This window comes from Suricata suricatta, chromosome 1 (assembly GCF_006229205.1).
Source record: "Suricata suricatta isolate VVHF042 chromosome 1, meerkat_22Aug2017_6uvM2_HiC, whole genome shotgun sequence".
NCBI classification, from domain to species: Eukaryota; Metazoa; Chordata; class Mammalia; order Carnivora; family Herpestidae; genus Suricata; species Suricata suricatta.
In genome coordinates, this window is record NC_043700.1 from 190,355,935 (window position 1) to 190,377,048 (window position 21,114).

Sequence of the window (21,114 nt, forward strand, 5' to 3'; positions counted from 1 at the left end):
CTTCGCTGTGTCACACCTGGTGTCTCTGTCTCGTGTGAGGCTTTCTCTATCGCTGGTTGAAGGGTTTCATTGCCACGTGTCTTGGTGCCGTTGTCTTAGGTTTCTTGCGCTTAGAGTTCAGGGAACTTGGATCTCTGGGTTTGGCTGTCATCAGTTTTGGAAGAATGTTGGCCATTATTTCTTCCAATGTCTTTGTTGCCTTCTCTTTCTTCTCCAATTACATGCATGTTAGATTTCTTAAAATTGTCACATGGCTTGCTGAAGCTGTGTTAATTTGTTCCTTTCTCTCCGTGTTTCATTTCGAACGGTTTCTTTTGCAGTTTAAGACTCTAATTGGGGATGCCTGGGTGGCTCACCCAGTTGAGCATCCAACTCTTGATTTTTGGCTCAGGTCATGATCTCATGGTTCATGGCACTGACAGTGCGGAGTCTGCTTGAGATTGTCTCTCTGTTTCACTCAGCCTCTCCCCCCATAAATAAACAAACATTTAAAAAAAACCTAACTCCTTATTTTTCCTTCTGAAGTGGCTGATCTGCCATCAGCCCCAGGTTGTGTGACAGCGTCCTCTCAGCTACTGTCGTTTCCACCTGTAGACGGTCGACTTTGTGTCTTCTGTCCTCTGCGCATGCACTGCGCAGCGTTCTGTCACAGTACCTGCTTCAAGGTCCTTTTCTGCTAGTTCCAACTTTTGTGTGAATTCTGAGTCGGTTTCAATTGTTCTCTTCATTTCTACTTCCTTTGTGTCTGTTTCTTTGCATGTCTGCTAATTTTTTAATTAGATGCCAGCCATTGTAAATGCTGCTTTCTTTTTTTAACTTCTTAAAATGTTTATTTTTGAGAGAGAGAGAGAGGGAGGGGCAGAGGGAGAGACAGAGTGTCAGAAGCAGGCTCCGCAGTGTTAGCTCAGAGTCCCATACAGGGCTCGAACCCACGAACCATGGGATCATGACCTGAGCCAAAGGCAGATGCTAACTGACTGAGCCACCCAGATGCCCATAAATTTTACTTTCTTAGGTGCTGGATATTTTTTATGTTCCTGTACATTTCTTGAGGTTTGCTCTGGGGCTGTAGTGAAATTAGGTGGAAATAGTATGGTCCTTTCAGGGCTGGCTTTTAGGATGTGGCAGGCAGGCCCGTCCAGGGCCAGTTGCTTCCCTCGCTGAGTCAGGCGCTTCCTGAGTGTCCCGTGCCCCGGAATTAGGAGGTTTTCCCAGCTGGCTGGGGGGGAGCAGGCACCGTCCCTTGCTGTGCTGAGTACCAGGAGCTGTTCCTCCTGTTCTTTGTGATGGTCCCGTCCTGTGCCAGGCCTTCCTCCAGTGCGGGCCACCCCCGCCAGGCTCGGGCGCCGTTTCCTGTGAGCGCTTACCTTCCGTCCTTCAGTTCTGCGGTCTGCTGCCTTCAGCCGTTGCTTCCAGGCCGCTCTCTGTCTAGGTTGATCCTCATTGAATGAGCGCCAACTTGTCACCTTGCTCCAGATGCTGTCCCCTGACTTCCCTGCATCGTTTAACTGGTGATCTGTCGGGCATCCTGAGTGCCAAACATATTAGAGACCTTACGGAAAATGTTTTAATTCTGAGAGTCAGCTAGACAATTTCAGCAGGTAAAAATTAGAGAAATGTTTGCTTTAATTTATCTAGCTTCTGTAAGTCAGAAAAGACAGTTTTGTAGAGAAAATTTTTGAAAGCAGAATATACATTAATGACAACTTAGTCCTGTGGTAGACTTAAACCTTTTCCTTTATATTAATTTTTTAAATGTTTGTTTATTTTTGAAAGAGAGGGACAGGGAGGGGGTAGAGAGAGAGGGAGACATGGAATCGGAAGCAGGCTCTAGGCTCTGAGCTGTCAGCACAGAACCCGACGCAGGGCTCGAACCCATGAACCATGAGATCGTGACCTGAGCTGAAGTCAAGCTCTTAACCAACTGAGCCCCCCAGGGGCCCTTCTTATATTTAATGAATGTAAAACTCACAGTGTAGTTTTTCACGACGTGCAAGAAATGGGGTCTTAAATCTATGGGGAAGTCTTTCTGAGTTCATGGTTTTACTCACCTCAAAAGTAGTTCTTTAAAAGTCACTCTTGGTAGCCCTCTTACTGTCCGCTAGCATTCACACAGAAGCTGAGCCCAGGAGAGGGACCTGCCGTGGTGTGCATATTCGTTTTCTGGGGATGTCAGTTCGTCAGAACTCTAACCTGAGGGATGCTGTGATTTAGTAAGGCCGTTGTTAGATTGGCCTCACATACCGAAGTAGGGTAACTTTGGGGGAAATATTCAGGGGAAATATCGGAAGTCGGGTAACTCGGGGAAATATCAGAAGTAGGGTAACTCGGGGGAGATATTGGCAGTCGGGTAACTCGGGGAAATATCGGAAGTCGGGTAACTCCGGGAAATATCGGAAGTCGGGTAACTTCGGGGGAAAAGCTATTGAGGGCATGGCATCTGTCACACAAGCAAGCAGCCCATCAGTCGGGGTGTGGAAGTTACACTAAATAGAACCGTACAGCCTGGCGTGGCTCTGAGCCAAATCCACGTTTTACTTTAGCTTCTATAAAATATGTAAGTAGTGAGTACGCAAAACTTTTAGTCATACGAAGTGATTGATTATCTCTCTGAAACCTTGAATAAAAAGGACTCATTTTTAACCAGTGTTTAAATGAAATGGATTATTCAGTTGCTTGTTTCTGTTACACTTAAAAATGAACTAGTAATGTTACCACACACATCCTTCCAACCCTATGGATGAACACAATTTTATTAGCCCGATCTCTTGAGACCACGAGATGCACGTCGGTATGATTGGGCATAAGCACAACGGTATGAAGGTAGGAGTTTTCCTTTCTTTTGAATGGTACTCAGCTTTTAAGGGTTAGAAATGTCACTTGGCTTCAAATGTCAAAGATTACAGCAAAAAGAAATCCATGTTCTAAGCCGCCAAATTTCAATAAATTGACTCCCCCGCCCCAAGAGCAGTAATTTAGTTTATATCTGTATATAACGCGTGGCTTTCTTTTCTCTCATTTCGTAGGTTCTGCCGGAGACGTCCGTCTGGCCTCCATGTGAAAGGAAAGTCGGAAGCCACATCTCCGCGTGTTGCTCTCAGGATGCCGACTCGTGGGTCAGGCCCGAAGAGGGACGTTCTGGTCTAGGTGGCTGCCTGCCCACAGACACAGATGCCTGTCCTCGATGTCCGGCATCTCTCCTCTTTCCTGGAGTGACAGTCTCCTCTGGACACCACCAGAAGGCCATCTGCAGAAAATGCCTCGCACGCTAAGGATGTCAGCGACCTGACTTCATGCGCCCCGTCTGCGCCGCTGTCGTGGGCGGCCTACCATCCGAGAGCTCCGCGGCCCCGTCTCCAGGCCCCGCCCCCGTCTCTGAGATGTCTCTGCTCCGCGCGCTGGGCCCAGTGCAGACCTGGCTGGGGCAGGAGCTAGAGAAATGCGGCATCGACGCCATGATCTACACTCGGTATGTCCTCAGCCTCCTGCTGCACGACACCTATGACTACGACCTGCAGGAACAGGTACGTCCGTGACCTGGCGTCACCGTGTCCATGGGCCGAGCGCGCTTTAGACCCTGGAGCGGTGGCAGCCGCGGCGGGCCGCGCACATTTAACCTGCCGGGGAGCGCCGCGGGCCGTGTGGTGGTGCACCGTGTGGCGGGGCTCTGTTCTCCACACTTGACTTTCTCCGTGTTGATCCCGTGCTGGCTGAGGCGGCGGCTCTTGTCACGGCTTGACGAGGGCCTGGGGACCCGCCGCTGTGAGCAGCGCTGTGCCCCTGAGGGACATCCCACATCGGGACTGGACATTCCTGTCATTGTGTCTGTTGTACCTCTTAACGTTCCAAAGGTTAAGGTTTCCTTTTCGTGTTAAACTGCTGATTCATCCGAGTGTCAGAGCAGACCTGTGGACTTCAATGTTGAGTGACGCCCGTGACTTTGCTGTAGGTCAACATAGATCCCCAGGGAAGTCGGTCCTCACACACTTCATCCGACTTCGGTGCTAAGTTGAAAGTGAAAAGGAAGCAGGTCCAGGTTCTTGAAAGAGTAATAGGCCCGACTTCAGGGTCCCTTTCCCACAGGAGGTGCTGACAGTGAGGCCTGCCAGAAGGGGGGCACAGTTGGCACTGGAGGCCACATGGGCTCCGATGGCCTCCGTGTGCCATGTTCTCATGAGCCGGAGCGTTTTGTGGGCAGATCTCGTTGCTGGCCGGCACCGAAAGCAGGGGCCGCGTCACTGCCGGGAGAAGCCCCGGAGAAGCCCCCGCCCTGCCGGCCGCACGGAGCTTCTGCAGGGTGTTTCTGCCTTGGTCCCTCCTCGTCTGGAGCGCATTTTCTTCCCGCTGGTGTCTCTTAGCCGTTCTGGCTCCTTCCCCTGCCGCCAGATTGCTTACTGCCCTGCTGCTGAGAACGAGCTTGGCGTTTTCAGGGGTTTGACTTAGAACCTAACGATCAGAATATGTGTCATTTTGGTAGCCAGTATTTTGTATAATTTCCTTCTAAGGCTCTATTATTTTCCATCCTCTTTTCAGTAAATGTAACAAATATATTTTTAGGGGCAAATACAATGTAAAATCTACAAATGTGGAAGAATTTTTAAGTTTATTTGTTTTGAAAGAGAAAAAGAGCACAAGTAGGGGAGGAACTGAGAGAAAGGGAGAGAGGGCCACGCAGGCTCCACACTGTCAGCGCAGAGCCCTGTGTGGGGCGCGGACTCCCAGACCGTGAGGTCAGGGGCGGAGGTGAACTCCAGAGTCCGCTTGGCTGACGGAGCCACCCCGGTGCCCCGGAAGGATTTTTATGTCCAGAAATGCGCAAGGTATTTCTCTTAAGTCAGAAATCATGTGCGTTTAGGGTTGCGTGCCAACAGTATCCGCTTCGAGATTTGTGAACGTGCGTATTTATGCAGGGAGAAGGGAGTGATGCGCAGGCCCGCTGCTGAGTGTGCAGCTCAGCACCTCTGAGGAGACGGGTCTGGGATGCCTCTGGCTGCTTTTCTAGTGGGACTCGGGGGGCAGGGGCAAGGCAGCTGTCGGGGCCCCAGGGATCCTCCTTCCAGAGCTCCGCTCCGTCTTTAGGGAGCGGAGGCTGCAGGCTGCTGCAAACAGAGCCTGTGTGCAGCCACTGGGAGAGTCCAGGGGAAATCGGGGCTCCGGAACTCCTGCCCTCAGCCCAGGGCCAGGTGCCGTGCTGCTGGGAAGGTCGTGCTGAAGATGAAACTTGTGTTAATAGGTGACCTAGCAGGGCAGTGAGACCTGCTGGTGCTCTCCGTGACTCGGGTAGAATGCGCTCCCTGTGCCCCCAGGAGTCCCGGGCGCAGAGCGAGGGCAGTGACCCGGGTGGGAGGGAGGGCGCAGAGGGGCCTCGCCCACCGTGTGGGATTCACAAGCCAGGCGGAGCTCTTGATGTCCGGTCCGACCCCGGTGCCTCATCTGGGGGCCTGACGACGCTGCTTTTGGGTGTCTGTTTCCTCCCGTCTTTTCTTGCTCCTCAGTCTGTGAATACTCCTAATCTCGACTCGAAAATGGCCAGTTATAAGGCCGCTGCTCCGGCTGCCGGACTCACCTGCCATGTTTTACCCCTCGGTTTTCCTAATCTTGGTTAAGACAAACCCACCAAGAGGCTCTTGGGTTCTCAGAAACCTTTTGCACGTGACTTTGGTCTCAGCTGCCCAGGACGATCCGGTAGGAAGCGAGGCTGATCAGACCTAGGTCTTGATGAGCAGGGGTGACGAGGGGTACAGGGCATGGGATGGGACTGCGGCTACCATCGAGGCGCCACCATCCCCTTATTTCTGATGTTTGTCTTTGTCGTTGCTCTTTCTTCCTTCCTTCTTCCGGTCATGGCCACCGGACTCCGTAAATGCCTTCTCAGACCGCCTGGAGCTCCCCTGTGTCCTTTTTGGGGGAACCTCCCCGGCTGTTGTGACCTGTCCTGTGGGGCCCTCTCCACTCGCTCCTGATGATGACTCTGCTTCCCGCCGGGAGGTTCTTACTGACAGGCTCTTTGTTAGGATGATTAGGCTGTGTTCTCTCTCCTGTAGGTTAGAGGATCCTCGAGGGCAGAAATCAGATACTCATCTTTTAAACAATGTTTGATTCTTGAGAAATGATCTCGGACATCCATCTGTTTCGTTGTGGCAGTGCTGGCTTTGGGCTGGGGACGTCGGCCAGGTTTCTCCCATGGACAGCTGGACACCTCGCTCTGTGTAATCACCAGGTGGCCCGTTCGGAGACAGGATTCCACCGGAATCACCTGGTACTTCAATGGTCGCAAAGTAGTGGTTTTTCTAACTCGGTCGTCCCTCTCCATTCTGTAGCGGCCGTTCTCCTGTGCTGCCGTCACCTGCTCAAATCTGCCGCCCCTCACGTGGGGACCAGCGCCCCGTGCCACGGGCGGGGCCGCGTCATCGGCCTCTGTACCTCTCCTTGGAGGGAAGTGTTCTCTGCTCTGTTTCCACTCGTGTAGAAGTGTACATTCAGAGAGGGTAGGTGATCTGCCCACGGCCACACAGCCATGAGTCGGGATTTAAACTCGTGTCTGTCAGATCCAAATCACGCGCCTATTTTTATATTAGAGTTTTTTTTGCTGTTTTTGTGTATCTGTTTTCATATATAACAAATAATTGTTGTGGTTTGTAGAAGTGGGGGGAAGTTCGTGTTCGTTCACAGTAGAATTCTGCCTTGAGTCCCTTTAGGGTGACAGCGAGTGCCATGGCAGTGTGCCCCGCCAGAAGCTCGGAGCATCAAGTCTCTAACTCCTCAGATAGGTTGGAGTTAAGTTATTAAAACACAGTTTACAGTCTTACAGCTGGCTCACGGGGAAGCTGCAGTAAAACCATAATTTGAAGGTGGGAGTTGCTTTTCCTGCCTCAAGGCCGTGCTGGGTCATGGTCAACAGCAGGTTCTCCATGTCCGTCCTGAGTAGGAAGCGTCGGAGGAAGATGGGACGGCCTCTCACGGCGCCATTCTTAGAACCCCACACATTCTCATTGTCCTTCGTCGTTAAATGAAAACTATCGTCCGGGAATTCATGCCGGCCTTTGGTTGGTCTGTATGGTTTTATGTTCTCAGTATCGTGCAGTCTTATCGGGGCCTGTGGCGACGACAGACAGCTGGTGCGGCCTGGCCCCCGCGGGAGCGGTAGGGATGGGCACACACGCACAGCCCCGCGGCCCAGCGCTCGGGCCCTGTGCTCCCGGCTCCGCAGGTGGAGGATCTCAGAGCCGGTGGCTAAGTCACCTGCCCAGGGTCACACAGCGAGTCCGCTTGGGAGCCGCTGCTAATGGCCAGAGGCTGCGGCTGGCCTCCGTGGCAGCTGGACCCAGGGCCTTCCGTGGAGTCCGTGTCCCACGTGAAGCTCACCTTCTCTGTTGCCTTTCTTCTCGGGCTTCACCGTCGGCCCGGCCCCGCCGCAGGCCCAGATCCCCGCCCGGCAGGAAGACGGGCTTTCGTCCTGGTAGGCCAGCGTGGTCATGGCCCCATCCTCGACCTGGCTCCCAGGATGAGGGGACTTTGGTGGCTGGGCTACAAGCACCTGGATCGATAGGGACTAAGGATTGGAGGGGACGGTGCCCCTGAGGGAGTCGGGCGTGAGGAGGGCTCTGAGCCACCAAAAAGAAGCTCTCTCTGAGTCCCTGCGTGCAGAGGCGTGCTTTCGTCTATATTTTTTAAGTTTATTTATTTTGAGAATGAGAGAGCAACCAGCAGGGGAGGAGGAGAGAGAGAGAGGGAGAGAATCCCAAGGAGGCCCCACGCCGTCAGCACAGAACCTGACGTGGGGCTCGATCTCCCGAACCTGAGATCGTGACCGGAGCCGAAATCAAGAGTCCGGTGCTCACCCGCCCGAGCCCCCCAGGTGCCCCAGGCACAGTTTCTTCTAAAATGTTGTTCTGCCTCGTCCTGAGATTTGCATGTGAGACAAACCATTCGCCATGTTACCCACTGTCCGTGATTTGTTCTCTTTGTTTCTTCAGGAGTTTTATCTTTGAACACCTCCCAGGCTGCCCTTTCGTGCTGTCACTCCACCTGCGTGCTTGCTCTAGGGTTTCTTATGATGCTCCGTCTTCCTGGGTCCCAGACAGGGTGCACCCATGGACGCCACACAAAAATCCAAGGGGGCTTTTCCTTAAGCTTTTTTTTTTTTTGAGGCTGAAAGTACGCATCGACCAGGGTAGTGATGGGTGAATTTTCATGAAGACTCTGCCTGTGTCCTGACACCCAGGTAGATAAAAGGAATACGAGCACCAACACAGCCGTCCTGTGTGTCCTGCACGGCCACCGCGTGCGCTGTGTGTCCAGAGGAGAAGCCCGCGGTGTGGCCCGTCTTCCACCCCTTCCGGCTGGCACCTGCCTCTCTAGTGCTTTCTGCGCAGCCCCGAGAGGCTGCCCTGGCTCCGCTGGCCTCTCTGCCTCTCGCGGCGCCGTCCTTTCCCTCCGTGCCGCCCTGGGCCTGGAAGAGGTACATTTCCCGGTGGAAGAAGCAGCTCAGATGGGAGTCCTTGCCTAACAGCGTCCCCCACCCCCCACCCCGTCTTCTCAGGGCCTGGCTGCTTCTGCACAGGGGTGTATGCTGTTTGGCTTCCTAATTTGCCTGGCTTTCTGGTTAGTCTGGGCAGGAGACTATTAGTCTCTAGTCTAGACTGTTGTTAAATAGTAACTGGTCTGCTGCCAGTTACTTTTTTTTTTAATGTTTACATATTTATTTTGGCGGGTGGGGGGCAGGGAGAGAGAGAGAGAGTGTGTGAGTGGGGGAGGAGCAGAGAGAGAATCCCAAGCAGGCCCCAGGCTGTCAGCACGGAGCCCGACATGGGGCTTGAAGACTCTCCTTTAGAGCAGCTGCAGGCTCACAGGACAGTTGAGGGGCCGGCGTAGGCGCTTCCTGCACGCCCCCTCCTCGCACACGCACAGCCTGCACCGGTGTCCCCTCTCCCACCCGACTGGCACGTTTGGTGCTGAGCTGCGCTGTGCAGTCAGCCGGCCTCCGTGGCTTACATTAGGATTCCCTCTCTGTGCCGAACGTCATCTGGGTTTGGACAGCTGCATGGAGACCGACCTGTGTCAGCATCGCAGCCCCTGCGGGGTCCCGTCACTGCCCCAGACGCCCTCAGTGCCCCACCAGCCCATCCGTCTCTCCCCCGAGCCCCGGCCGCCTCCGGTCTCCCCAGGGCCTCACGGTTTTGCCTCGTCCGGAATGTCATCTCGTTGGAATCACACCGTGTGTGTGGCTTCTTTCACTTGCTGATGTGCATTTGAGCCTCCCCAAGGTCTGTTTGTAGTTTGACAGCTCATTTCTTTTTGATGTTGAATAATATTCCATCATCTGGGCAACCAGATGCTGCTTAGGTGCCGAAAGACCTTATCCATGGGACAGGACGTGGCAGTTTCCTCCTTTTTTAAGGCCGAGTGATGTTCCGTTGTATGAAGACGCCACGTTTTGCTTTTCCATCCCTCACTGGACACCTGGGTTTCTCCCACGTTTTAGCCATTGTGAACACCACCACTGTGGACGTGACACAGTATCTCTTTGAGGCCCTGCCCTCCGTTTTGGGGGGAGGTGTGTAACCATGAAGAGGAATTGCTGGGTAATACGGTAATTCTGTTCATTCCGTTTTAACTCTTTTGAGGAACCGCGAGCCACTGTTCCATTTTACATTCTCCCCAAGACCTCTTGCACTGGGTCTAATTTCTCCACAAAATCACTAACACTTTTGTTACCTTTTGGTGATTTCCCCCCCAGTAGCCGTCCTGATGGGGGTGAGGAGGTTTGGAGTCCCATTCTCCTGACGGTCAGTGATGCTGCGCATCTTGTCAGCTGCTCCCTGGCCGTCTGGGTATCTGCAGGGAAGACTTGTCGTCCAAGTCCTTTGCCCATTTTCAAATCGGGTTGTTTCTTGCTGTTGCTGAGTTTTAGAGGTTCTCCTAGGTCTGGACGTTAACCCCCATCAAGTACACCGTGCGCAGCTGTCTCCTCCCCTCCTGCGGGGTTTGCCTTTTCACTCTGTCGACAGTGTCTTTTGATGCACAGAATTTAAAAATCTCCATGAAGTCCAATTTGTCTATTCTTTCTTTCGTCACCTGCGCCTTTGGTGTCCCGTCCAAGAGATCCTGCCCAAGCTCGTGTTGGGACGCTCGGCCCTGTGTTTCTTCTAAGAGTTTTGCAGATTCAGCTCTTATGTTTAGGCCTTGGATCCACTTCTGTTTAACTTCTGTGAGCGGTGCGAGGCAGGGGTCCACTGCCATTCTTTGCGTTCCCAGCACCCTTTGTTGAAAAGACCATCCTTTCCCTGACGGAGAGTCATGGCGTCCTTGTTGAAAATCACTTGCTTGTTTTTGCGAGCGTCTGTTTCTGGTCTATCTGTTCTGTCCCTTTGGTCTTGTTTTTGCCGTTACGCCCCACGCTGTCCTGGTTAGCTTTGTCGCAGCTTCTCTTCAGTCTCCTCATTGAGGTGTGTACCTCGTAGCTCAGAGTCCGGCATCCTAGAAACGGCGCTGTATTATCGCAGTAGGTGTGTGCCGAGGCTGAGTAAGGGTGGTCTGCTTACTGACTGCGACGCGGGCCTGGTGACTCGTGCAGTTGACACACGTCTTTATTCCCGGGCCACCAGTGATGTGCTCCCGCAGCCCACCGGCAGCATGTTCCCATCTCTCTGCCTGGGGAGCTCGCGTCCCCGTGACCCTGACGGTGACCGTGACCACGGTGACAGTGCCGTCCTCGTTATCAGCACTGCCAGAGGTCTGCCCCGCCCTGGGGCCCGGGCTGTCTTTCAGCATACATTTACTCCATACACACTGACCCACGGGGAATACGAAAATAAAGTAAGAGTAGGGGTTAGTGCTGATGATAGATACACAAATTCGTGTCTCCAGGCTTCTAAGATGTCATAAGAAAATGTTTTTTGAAGGTAAAATCTTTTCATGGAGTAGAGAAATGGTTTGGAATATGAACCATTGCATTTTTACAATGCACATTTCTGCTTTTTAACTCACCACGTGGATGCCTGTGACACACCAGACGCTGTGGCAGCACCGGGAGCACGGAGCTGACTAGGGACGGTCCGGCCAGGTGAGGGATCTTCGAGACGCTCTGGCCTCGCCCTGCTTGGGCCCCGCATGCGGGGTGGGGTGGGGGGGTGGCAGAGGCGAGACCAGTGGGGCAGGGGCCGGCGGGCTGGGGGCGGGGGGAGGAAGGAGAGTGTGCCCAGGGTCACAGAAACAGGAAGGGCCTGATGTCCTGAGGCCCGAGAAGAGCAGGGCAGGGGTGGGGGCGGGCAGCAGGGCCGGGCGAGTGGACGGATCTGGTGGATGCCATGTGCCGCGTTGGAGGCCGAGTGCCAGAACGGCCCATGGCCCTCGACGGCCCGCACCGCAGCATACATGTGAGCTGCTGGGCTGGCTGGCGGGGCCCCGAGGGTGGGAGGGATAGTCCCTGGGGACGCAGGGCCCAGCTGCAAAGCCTAGACGTGGTCACCCTGAAGCGACGCCGGCTCTCAGAGGCGGGTCACCGGTCTTCCATCCGAGCAGTGAGAAGCGCGCTTGTTCCTGAGGCCCTTCCTCAAACTCTGGCTTTATCTTTTCTTTGCAGACGACCACAAATGTAGCCTAAACTGGCCTACGGGGGCGGGAGGGGGAGGGGAAGGTCTCCCATAGCTAGATTTGCAGAGCTGGGGCGGCCCAGCCTGGTTCCAGGCAGAGCTTCGACCTTGTCCCTGGGGCTCCGCCTGGGGCTCCGTTGTAGGCTGGCTTTCGCAGCCACCCCCAGGGAGGCGGGGGGGCCGGCCACAGCGAGCACGCTCCTGCGTCCCCCACTTTGCCTTTCTGCTCGTTGTCGGGTGCCCGTTTCTGATTGGGCACAGGCCCGTGTCTGAGCCAAGCTTGGTGACCGAAGGGATGAAACGACGCCGATTGGCATGAAGCCAGTTGGGGCCCGAAGACGGGGGTGGCAGCAGGCTCATTCACAGGCTTGGTGGTTCGGGTTGCCAGGCGCTGCCGGGTGGAAGGCGTGGGAGGCAGGGGCGGTGCCGAGCCGATGCCATCGCCCGTCACCCCAGCTGCGCTGCCGGGTGGCAGCTCGCTCCTGCTCCTTCCTCCTGCTCCCGGTTTCCCTTCTGACGGGAGGCAGCGAGGGAAAGTCAATCAAAACTCCAGCCTTATGTCACCTCCCCGCAGCGTCTGGAAGAGTACCTGGTAATAGATGTTCATGCTGCGACAGTCCTTCAGCCATCTCTTCTTCGGGAACTTGGCAGTTGTGCTCTGTCTTCAAGATTATGGCTTTGAAAAATCAGGCTCAATTTTACAGAGTTTATTGAGCGAATATTTGGCACATGTCCAATATTTTACGTTTGTCTCAGAGTGGACTTGTAATGAGTATAGCATAGGAGACTGAAAACATAGCAGTAAGGAGAGTGGAAGTGTCTTGACCCATTTTTTTATGCTGTGTTCTCTTAAAAGCTGATTATTAGCTCAGTGCTATTGTTTGAATAAGTCTTAATACATTCACACGGGGGCGGGGGGATGGAGGAAGGGAGCTCTCAAATAGAAGTGGTAAAAACAATGCAGAAAACTGTACCTACAGGGCAGGGCGCCTGGGGGCCTCAGTGGGTTAAGCATCCAAATTGGGCTCAGGTCGTGATCTCACAGTTTGCGGGTTTGAGCCCCATGTCAGGCTCTGTGCTGATACCTCAGAGCCTGGAGCCTGCTTCAGATTCTGTGTCTCCTTCTCTCTCTGCCCCTCCCTCACTCAAGGCTCTGTCTCTCTCAAAAATAAACATTATAAAGATAATAGAAACAAAGAGAAGCGTACCTACCATGCTGTTTGCATACCTTTTGCTACAGACTTGATAATGTTTCTTAGTGAAGTCAACCTAAAATTACAAGGCAAAACAACTTGTCCTCGCAAAAACCTGTATTGCAGCGAAGCCCTTCTAACAGCTGACAGATAACACTGCCTGAGGTGCGGATAATGGGAAGCTGCTTTGTACATTTTCATTCTGTCGGAAGTGCAAACCAGCAGCCTGACCCGTTCCACATGGCGGCGGGGTGCTGTCCAAGGTCACGCTGCACACCCCGCTGCAGCTTCCCGCCCAACACGGTGCCGAGCAGATGCCTGTATCTTGCAGTCTGTGTAACTGGTCCGTTGAGAAGCTTCTCCCTCCTCTCACGTGGACGTGACTCATCTGCCGTATAATGACGTGCTGAAAGGCAGACGCTGAGAGAAGAGTCTAACAATTTTATAAGTGCTTTCTAGGCAATTAACATGTCAAACTCACGCCTGTAGGTTAATATCAATATTTGGCAGCATCTGTGTGAAAAGACCTCTTCGAAGATGAAATACGTGAAGTCTTATTCTAGATCAGCATCAACTGGTCAGCTAGGTAAGGAAAAGAAAAGACATCCAAATTGGAAAGGAAGAACTAAAACTCTGTTTCATATATGAAATGGTCTTGTATGTAGGAAATCCTAAGGAATGAAATTCAGAATCTTCCATTCACAGTAGTATCAAAAAGGATAAAATGCTTAGGAGTAAATCTTGCGGGCTAAAAATATCATCGAGGGAAATGAAAGAAGACCTTGCAGACAGAGAGAACCCCCATGTTCACGACCGGAAGACCCCACGTTGATAAGACGCAGAGCCCCGCACGCCGACGTGCACACTCGGGGCGGCTGTGTCTCAGTCCCAGCTGCCTGGATTGCAGGAATTGGCCAGCTGATCCTAACGTCCGTATAGACACTTGGACTCGGAATAGCCCAAACCATCTTGAAGACCAGAGTTGGAGGACTCACGCTTCTAATTTCAAAAGTTATGACGAGCTTAGTGCCGGCATGCAGTACATATGTGCAGCTGGTTGAAATGAAATCACACTCCTCACATGCCTTACGCTTGAACAAGGCCGTTCTGTGGGGGAAGAAGAGTCTTTTCAACGGGAGGTTTTGGGACGACAGCATCCACACGCAGAAGAAGGAAGCCGGGCTCCTGCTTCACACACATACACTTGTGAACTCCAGCCGGTTTCTGGACCTAAATGAAAGGAGCTAAAACTGTTAAGCTCTTGGAAGAAAATGTAGGCGTCAGCCTCCATGACTTGGAGTAGGCAGTGATTTCTAAGATCTGACACCAAAAACAAGCAGCCAGAGAAGACCTCAATAACTTAGACTTTCTCACAATGAAAACCTCAAGGAATATTGTCAAGAAAGTGGGGAGAAAAACCCTTAGAATTGGAGAAAATGTTTGCAAACCCCGTGTCTAATAAGGGATGTGTGTTCAGAATAGAGACTATAAAATGGACCAGTATTTGAATAGACGTTTATCCAGAGAAGATACACGAATGGCCGCGAAGCACACGAGAGGGCGCTCTAGTCCTCAGGGAACCGCGGACCGGGCTGAGACGCCACGCCACACCCCTCGCGGGAGCTAAAATAACACCCAGACGATCACGAGCTTTGGCGGGGACGTGGAGAGAGCAGAGCCCTGCAGCGCTGCCGGTGTCGTGGCCAGACAGCCGGTGTGAAAACTGTCCGTGCTTCAGAGGGTCCAGCGCAGAGATGCCCGTGACCCAGTCACTCTGCCCCAGCTGTGTGATCTGAAGGAAGACCTGCGCGCACTCAGCAGCTTGCACATGAGTGTTCACAGCAGCCTGACGGGAAAGCACTCCCAGTGCCCGTCGACACACTCACAGATAGGACATGGCACGTGATTGCAGTGGGATGATAATCCAGCCATACACGCGGGAGCGCTGACACGTGCCGCGCATGGATGGCCTTCAGGACTTCGCACGGAGTGACAGCCGCCAGACAAAGAGAAGGTGGACTGTATCCTTCTGTGTGTATGAAATGTCCAGAAGAGGCCAGTCTATAGAGTCAGTGGGTCAGTAGTTACCCTGCTAACGGTACAGGGTTTCAGTGGGGGTGATGGAGCGAGATAGGGAAGGGTGCTTGGGTGGCTCTGTCGGTTAAGCACCTGACTCTTGATTTCAGATCAGGTCTTGGTCTCAGGGTCGTGAATTCAAGCCCCGCGTTGGGCTCCATGTTGGGTATGGAGCCTACTTAAAAAAAAAAAAAAAAAAATGAGGCAAAGGTTGCAGTCACCGCTGTGAATTACACTGAACACCACTGAATCGCACACTTCAGAAGAGTACGTGTTGCGGTGTGTGATATGTCCGTGCAACTGTTACTTTAAAAACGTAGCATTAACAGGTGAGCGTTTGCATTTGATTTGATGGCAGGGAACATTAACTATGAACCCTGGATGAGCAAATTCCTCTCCTCCCCGGAAGAGTTCTGTCCTTTTCCTTAGCGGGGCTGGGAGCAGAAAGGCTTTCGAAACAATCGTTTGAATTCCATCAATAAAAACATTGTGAGACTTTGTCTTCTTTTTTGTAAAAGTACCTGTAGTCATATCCATGGTTATCATCTTGGCCTGTAAAGTTGAAAATATTGCCTGGCTCTCTACAGAAATAATTTGATGTCGCTTGGTCCCTTGCTCTGGCCCCTTGTTTCTTCTGCCTGGGATCTCCCCTTCTTCCAGCCCAAACTTCTCTTTGCTCTTGTAATGCTCCACCTCAGGGACCCTTCCTTCTATAGGAGGCCTCTGCTTCGCAGCAAAGTAAGCTTCCTAACGCTTCTATAGCGTTTGTCACAGCAACAAACACCGCCCGGTCATTTGCTTCTGTGTCTGTATTTGATGCCAGACTGTGCACGTCTCTCAGACAGGGACTCTGCTCAACTCTTTCTTAGAATCCCTGGTGCCCTAAAGAAGACACTTAAGTCATTGCTGGAGGAATGGGTGAGTCCACATTCGTGTATAGACCCGGGATGCCAAACAGGGAACATGAAGCTAATGCCACGTAAGCTGTTCTAAGCGAAGAACTGAAGGGACCCTGCTCATTTCTCCCCTCTTAAAACAAACTTTTTAAATGTTATTTGTGTATTTTTAAGAGAGAAAGAGAGAGTGTGAGTTGGAGGAGGAGCAGAGAGAGGGAGACACAGAATCGGAAGCACCTTCCAGGCTCTGAGCTGTCAGCACAGAGCCTGACGCAGGGCTCGAGCCCACGAACCGTGAGATCATGACCTGAGCCAAGGTCTGAGTGCCTAACTGACTGAGGCACTCAGACAACCTCCCAACCCCACCAAAAATACAGCTTTTGACTATTAAGGGAGTATGACCTAATTACAACAAAAATCAGAAAATAAAATTAGTGTCCTCCTCCGACTCACCAAGAGATAAACTCCTTAGTGACCTCTTGGTCCATTTCTCTGAGACATTTTAATGCACAGCAGTGTGCACGCGCATGCATGTGCACGTGTGTCAACAAAAAATGAGATTGTACGTTGGTATAAACTATTTCTCACGTACGCTGAATAGCTTTCTGTGTCAGTAAGTATGCTTCCTAATTTCCATGATCGCTGTAACCTGGATGAAGCATAACTTATTTAACCAAGTCCTCCTTACTTGGCATTGAAGTTGTTTCTGCATGTTTGCTTGATTGACCGCTCTCTGATCAGCGTTGCAGTAGCTAAATCTGTGCACCAAACGGTGATTATTTGGTTAGGGTCAGTTCTCAGAAGTAGAATAATTAGATCGAAAGTACATGCCCATGGTTGAGAAGTTCGGTACGGGTTGTTGCGCTGCCCTTCAGAAAGAGCACCTTCCGTGTGAACTTTGAGAGTCCTCTCTGTCTTCCAATAAAACTTTACTAGGATCTTTGAACGTGTGTTGCCTCTGCTGGGGAGAGAGATTGTTTGTGTTGCTTAAGAAGGAGAAAGAGCCAAGGTCAGCAGCTCAGGCAACAAGGAGTCCCCTTTTCCGTGATTAAACAAATAACTTCTCTGCCTTTTCTTCTTGATATACCATGATCAGTAGGGAAAACGACAGCCTTTCTCTCTGCCGTTGGGAGCTTCGAGTCTGCATTGTTGTGGTTCCGTCCGATCCTCCTGTTAGAGGGCAGGCCCTATCTCCGGAAGATGTCACAGATACGGAATGTCCGGTTTCAGGTGCAGCCCAGCCGAACACATCAGATAAATGGAAATATACTGGCAGGACCTACTTGGCCATCAGACACATTTTCCCTTGGAAAATTGGAATTGACCCCACTCAGCCAGAAAACTACGTTTTTCAGGTTCATGAGATCTGCAAGCATGCCCAAGAAATTAAGTAAAAGTATGCTGCTTGTGATGGGTGTAGACGGGGGAATTGTCCCCTCACTCTTATCTGGTGGCATAAAAGTGATTTTTATGCTTTGGATCAAAGTAAAAATTAGGTTTGTAGGTGGTGTGCGATTTGATCTTTTAAAATCTTTTGAGTTCGTTATGATTATGCTTTCCCCCCTTTTTCTTGTCTTACTCATATATTCGTACCTGTTTCCTGAGGACCCGCGGTAGGCCCTGTCTTCTTCTGAGTAATTTTTAAAGTGTTGCCATTGTCCGTCTTTCTAATCTTTTCCCCCTTACTGTCCACCAGTTTTTAATCATAATTTGTCAAATGGAAGACTTTTTAAAAGGCAAAACAGAGTAGCAAAGCAATGAAAATGCTACTTAAAGTCCCAGTCGGGGGAAAGAGCTATAAAGTTCTATCTTGGAATGTTATATAACCGAAGGATCTGCGGTAACGTGGGGTGACGTTCGCAGATCGAGTGAGGCCCCCCTCGCCGCGCTCTGCAGATAGCAGGGGCTCAGGCCTCCGACTTCTAAGGCCCACAGGAGAGACCAGCGAAGCAGTCCGGGCTGTTCTGGTTTTCACTGGATGGTAGGCCCACGGATAGTTTTCCTTCCTTCCTGCTTTTCAGTGTTGATTCATATTTTTATTCCAGGCATCTGTAACCAAGGGGAAACATAAAATTAAAATGCCAACATAAAATATTTTATATGTGTTGTTTTTTAGACGATGGGGTAAGAAAGTAGGGACTGAACCGTTTAACTGTGAACACTCACTCTCAGAGTGGGAAGCACAGAAGACATTGATTGTGAATGTAGTTTGGAATTGTTACCGAATTTTAGATGATACGCAGTAATTGTATTTGTTAAAAATGTCTGAGTAGTTCATCAGCGTTTACCGTGAATGTCGGGTCAGGGTCATGAAGATCACAAATAACGTAATGATAATCTCAGTAATAGAAGCCACATGCATGGACGCCACGCGGTGTTCTGATGGACCAGGTCCTGTGGCCCGTTGTTAGCGCGTGCCATTCTGTGTCCAGCATCCGTGCTAGGGAACGTACGTGTGAGCGTGCGGGAAATAACGGCGTGTGAAACTCGTTATTGAGTCTTGTTCATTGAACTCTGTCTCATCTCATTTTAGGAGAATGACATCTTCCTGGGCTGGGAAAAAGGAGCTTGTAAGAAATGGGGAAAGAGTAAGAAAAAGTGCTCAGACCTAACACTAGAAGAAATGAAAAAGCAGGCCGCTGTCCAGTGTCTCCGCTCCGCTTCTGATGAAGTAGGTTTGCGTTTTATTTCTAATACTTATGAGGAGGAGGAAGAGGCGGGGTGGGGGTGCGGTGGGGTTAAAGGCTCACAGACAACATCTTGACCAAAAAAACTTAGAAAAATCAACTGCCCATTGTCTTACCACTGTAATGTGCGCAGGATCCTTTTTGGCATTTTTATACATAAGTTAAATTTTATAAAATATATTCTTTCTTTTTAAGCTTTAAAAAAAAATTTATGCTTATTATTGAGACAGAAACAGAGCATGAGTGGGGGAGGGGCAAAGAGTGGGGGAGACGCAGAATCTGAAGCAGCTCCTGGCTCCAAGCTGTGAGCACAGAGCCCAACGGGGGCTCGAACTCACAAACCGTGATATCCTGACCTGAGCCGAAGTTGGATGCTTCACCGTCCAGGTGCCCCTAAAATATATTCTTTTATAAGTCCTATTATAATTAGAGTCTACACAGAATTTTATATCCTTTCATTTCCTATTTAACATGTTCTATCTTTACTCTTTTTAGTGGCTAAGTTATATTTCTTCGTACAATATTCTAACAGCAATATAATATTCTCTTCATTAGTGGACATTTAGGGTTTTTTGGTAAGTAATCTCTGTGCTCACACTCATGAGTCCCCAAGATCAGGAGTCCTGTGCCTTCAGGCTGAGCCAGCCGGGAGCCCCGTTCCCGCGGCCGCACGGGTGGCGGTCGCGCCCTCCCGAGTGTTTTCCCGCGCGGCTTTCCCATGTCCTGGGGCTTCTTTCAGGTGCGACCCTGGAGGCAGGACGGCAGTGCTGGCACATGCTAAGGACCCCGCATTTGTTTATGATTCATAATTTTTTGTTTGTGTTTTTAGAGAATATTATAAGATTTCTTTTTTTAAAGCTCTGTGCCTGTCACATGCTCTACCCACTGAGCCAGCCGGGCGCCCCTGATAAGATGATTTTTATCAGTCTTCTAATACTTCATGTGAAATATTTCCCCGCTCCTTCATCCTGACAGAACAAAGTGGCTTTAGAATAAAATCTCCCGTTTACGGTAACACTGTGCCCTTCTTACTACTCGCTGTAAGAGGGATTGTCTCAGATCGTAACTGCTCAGACAGCGGCGCTGCGCCCACCACCGTCGGCGGCGCTGCGGTTGGAGGGTCTTTGCAAAGCAGGGCTGAGTCGGGAGGATCCCTGCCAGTTCCCAGTCCTCGCAGCGGAGTCCTCTACCGGCCGCTGCCGGGAGAGCCGGGTTCGCTGCATCTGATCATCTGCGGAGGTTTCTTCTTTGTGGTGCCCCCCGCGCCCCGCAGCCTCTTCTCGTGTGTTCAGTGCCTCCCAGCGCTGTGCCCGGCCTGGGCAGGCCTGCCCCCTCCCCGGGGGCGGCCGTGCTGTGCTCCTTGGGCCCGAGGCCGGGAGCCGCCCGTGTTTCTGTCCTGGTGCCGCACTGAGCGGGTGCGCGCCCGTGCGTGCTGCCGAGTGTCTCTTGGCCGGAGTGGAGAGTGCCCTTGTCGTCCTGCCCTCGTCCTCGTCCGCCGCTCTCCTCTCCCCTCCTCACCCCTCCGATTTGTTCACCTCTGGTTTCTTGAAAGTGCTGCCGCCTGGACTGAGGCATCGGAATTTGGAAGCTACTGCTCCTGGGCGGCCTCAGTCAGGTGTCGCTTGCTATAGCAAGTGGGCACACGGGCCTGGTGTAGGAAGGCGTGGGGCGTGCCCGGCGCTGGGCGGGGGTCACCGAAGCCGAGCGCCGGCGTGCAACGCCCCGGAGGTGACCTGAACAGCGCGCAGAGGGACGGACAGCCGGACACCTTTTCTCTAACGATCCACAATCTCTCCTTCGCTTCCCTGCCTGCTTCTGGGTCATTCCCTCTTGTCCAAAGGCTGGTGAAGGCTGGGGCCTGGCACCAGTCACCTAGGGAGAAAGCAGGTGGCTGGAAGTCCACTGCCTGGGTGCATGGCAAGGAGTGGGCAGGGCTGCCTGGGGTCCCGTCGTGAGCAGGCGCAGTGCTCACACAGGACAGGGGTGGTCGGGAACGTGCTCGAAAGCTATCTTCAGAGCGCCTGGGTGGCTCAGTCGGTTGAGTATCTGACTTCGGCTCAGGTCATGATCTCAGTCTGTGGGTTCAAGCCCTGTGTCGGGCTCTGTGCTGACAGCTCAGGGCCTGGAGCCTGCTTCAGATTCTGTGTCTCTCTCCCACCGCCCCGCAGCTCACTCTCTGTCTCTCTCTCTCAAAAGTAAAATAAAGACATACCCCCCAAAAAAAAGAAAAGGAAAAAAAAACAGCTGTTTTCTACCTGACACTGAAGGGAAAGTAATTTGGAGTTTCAGAGGCAGGTGGGTTTTAAGGGTGAGGTCAGTTCAGGTAAATTCTGTGAGCAAAATCCAAGGCAGCTGCTGAGTCATGGTTGGGAAGAAAATGTACGTTGAAAGTTTCAGTCTGGGAAGGGATCTTATTTCTGCTTTGGACCAAAGTTGCTGAGAAATGACTCTTGCCTTCGACTCATGGCAAAGGGAAGCTGAGTGGAAAACAAGGGTGCCCAAAGTGAACCGCTGAAGAATGAGGCGTCTGGGCACCTTCTCGTAACCTGACATGGGCCCTGGGCCCTGGGCCCTGGCGCGCCGACCCCTCCTGACCGGGCCCCTGGGCCCTGGCGCGCCGACCCCTGCTGACATGGGCCCTGGGCCCCTGGCGCGCCGACCCCTGCTG

The 21,114-nt window shown here is 52.1% G+C and overlaps 1 protein-coding gene across 3 annotated transcripts in view; it reads left to right on the forward strand.

Annotated features, from left to right (window-relative positions):
* Window positions 1-3,026: 3,026 nt before the first annotated feature.
* Window positions 3,027-21,114, forward strand: part of KIAA0232 (KIAA0232 ortholog) — a 48,691-nt gene continuing 30,603 nt past the window's right edge. For 2 of the 3 annotated variants that reach the window (XM_029948869.1, XM_029948884.1), the window contains exons 1-2: window positions 3,027-3,524; window positions 18,293-18,430. In XM_029948869.1, coding sequence (XP_029804729.1) covers window positions 3,294-3,524; window positions 18,293-18,430 — 369 coding nt within the window. In that variant the 5' untranslated portion in view covers window positions 3,027-3,293. The remainder of the gene's footprint in view (window positions 3,525-18,292; window positions 18,431-21,114) is intronic. The other variant, XM_029948873.1, reaches the window with a different exon arrangement.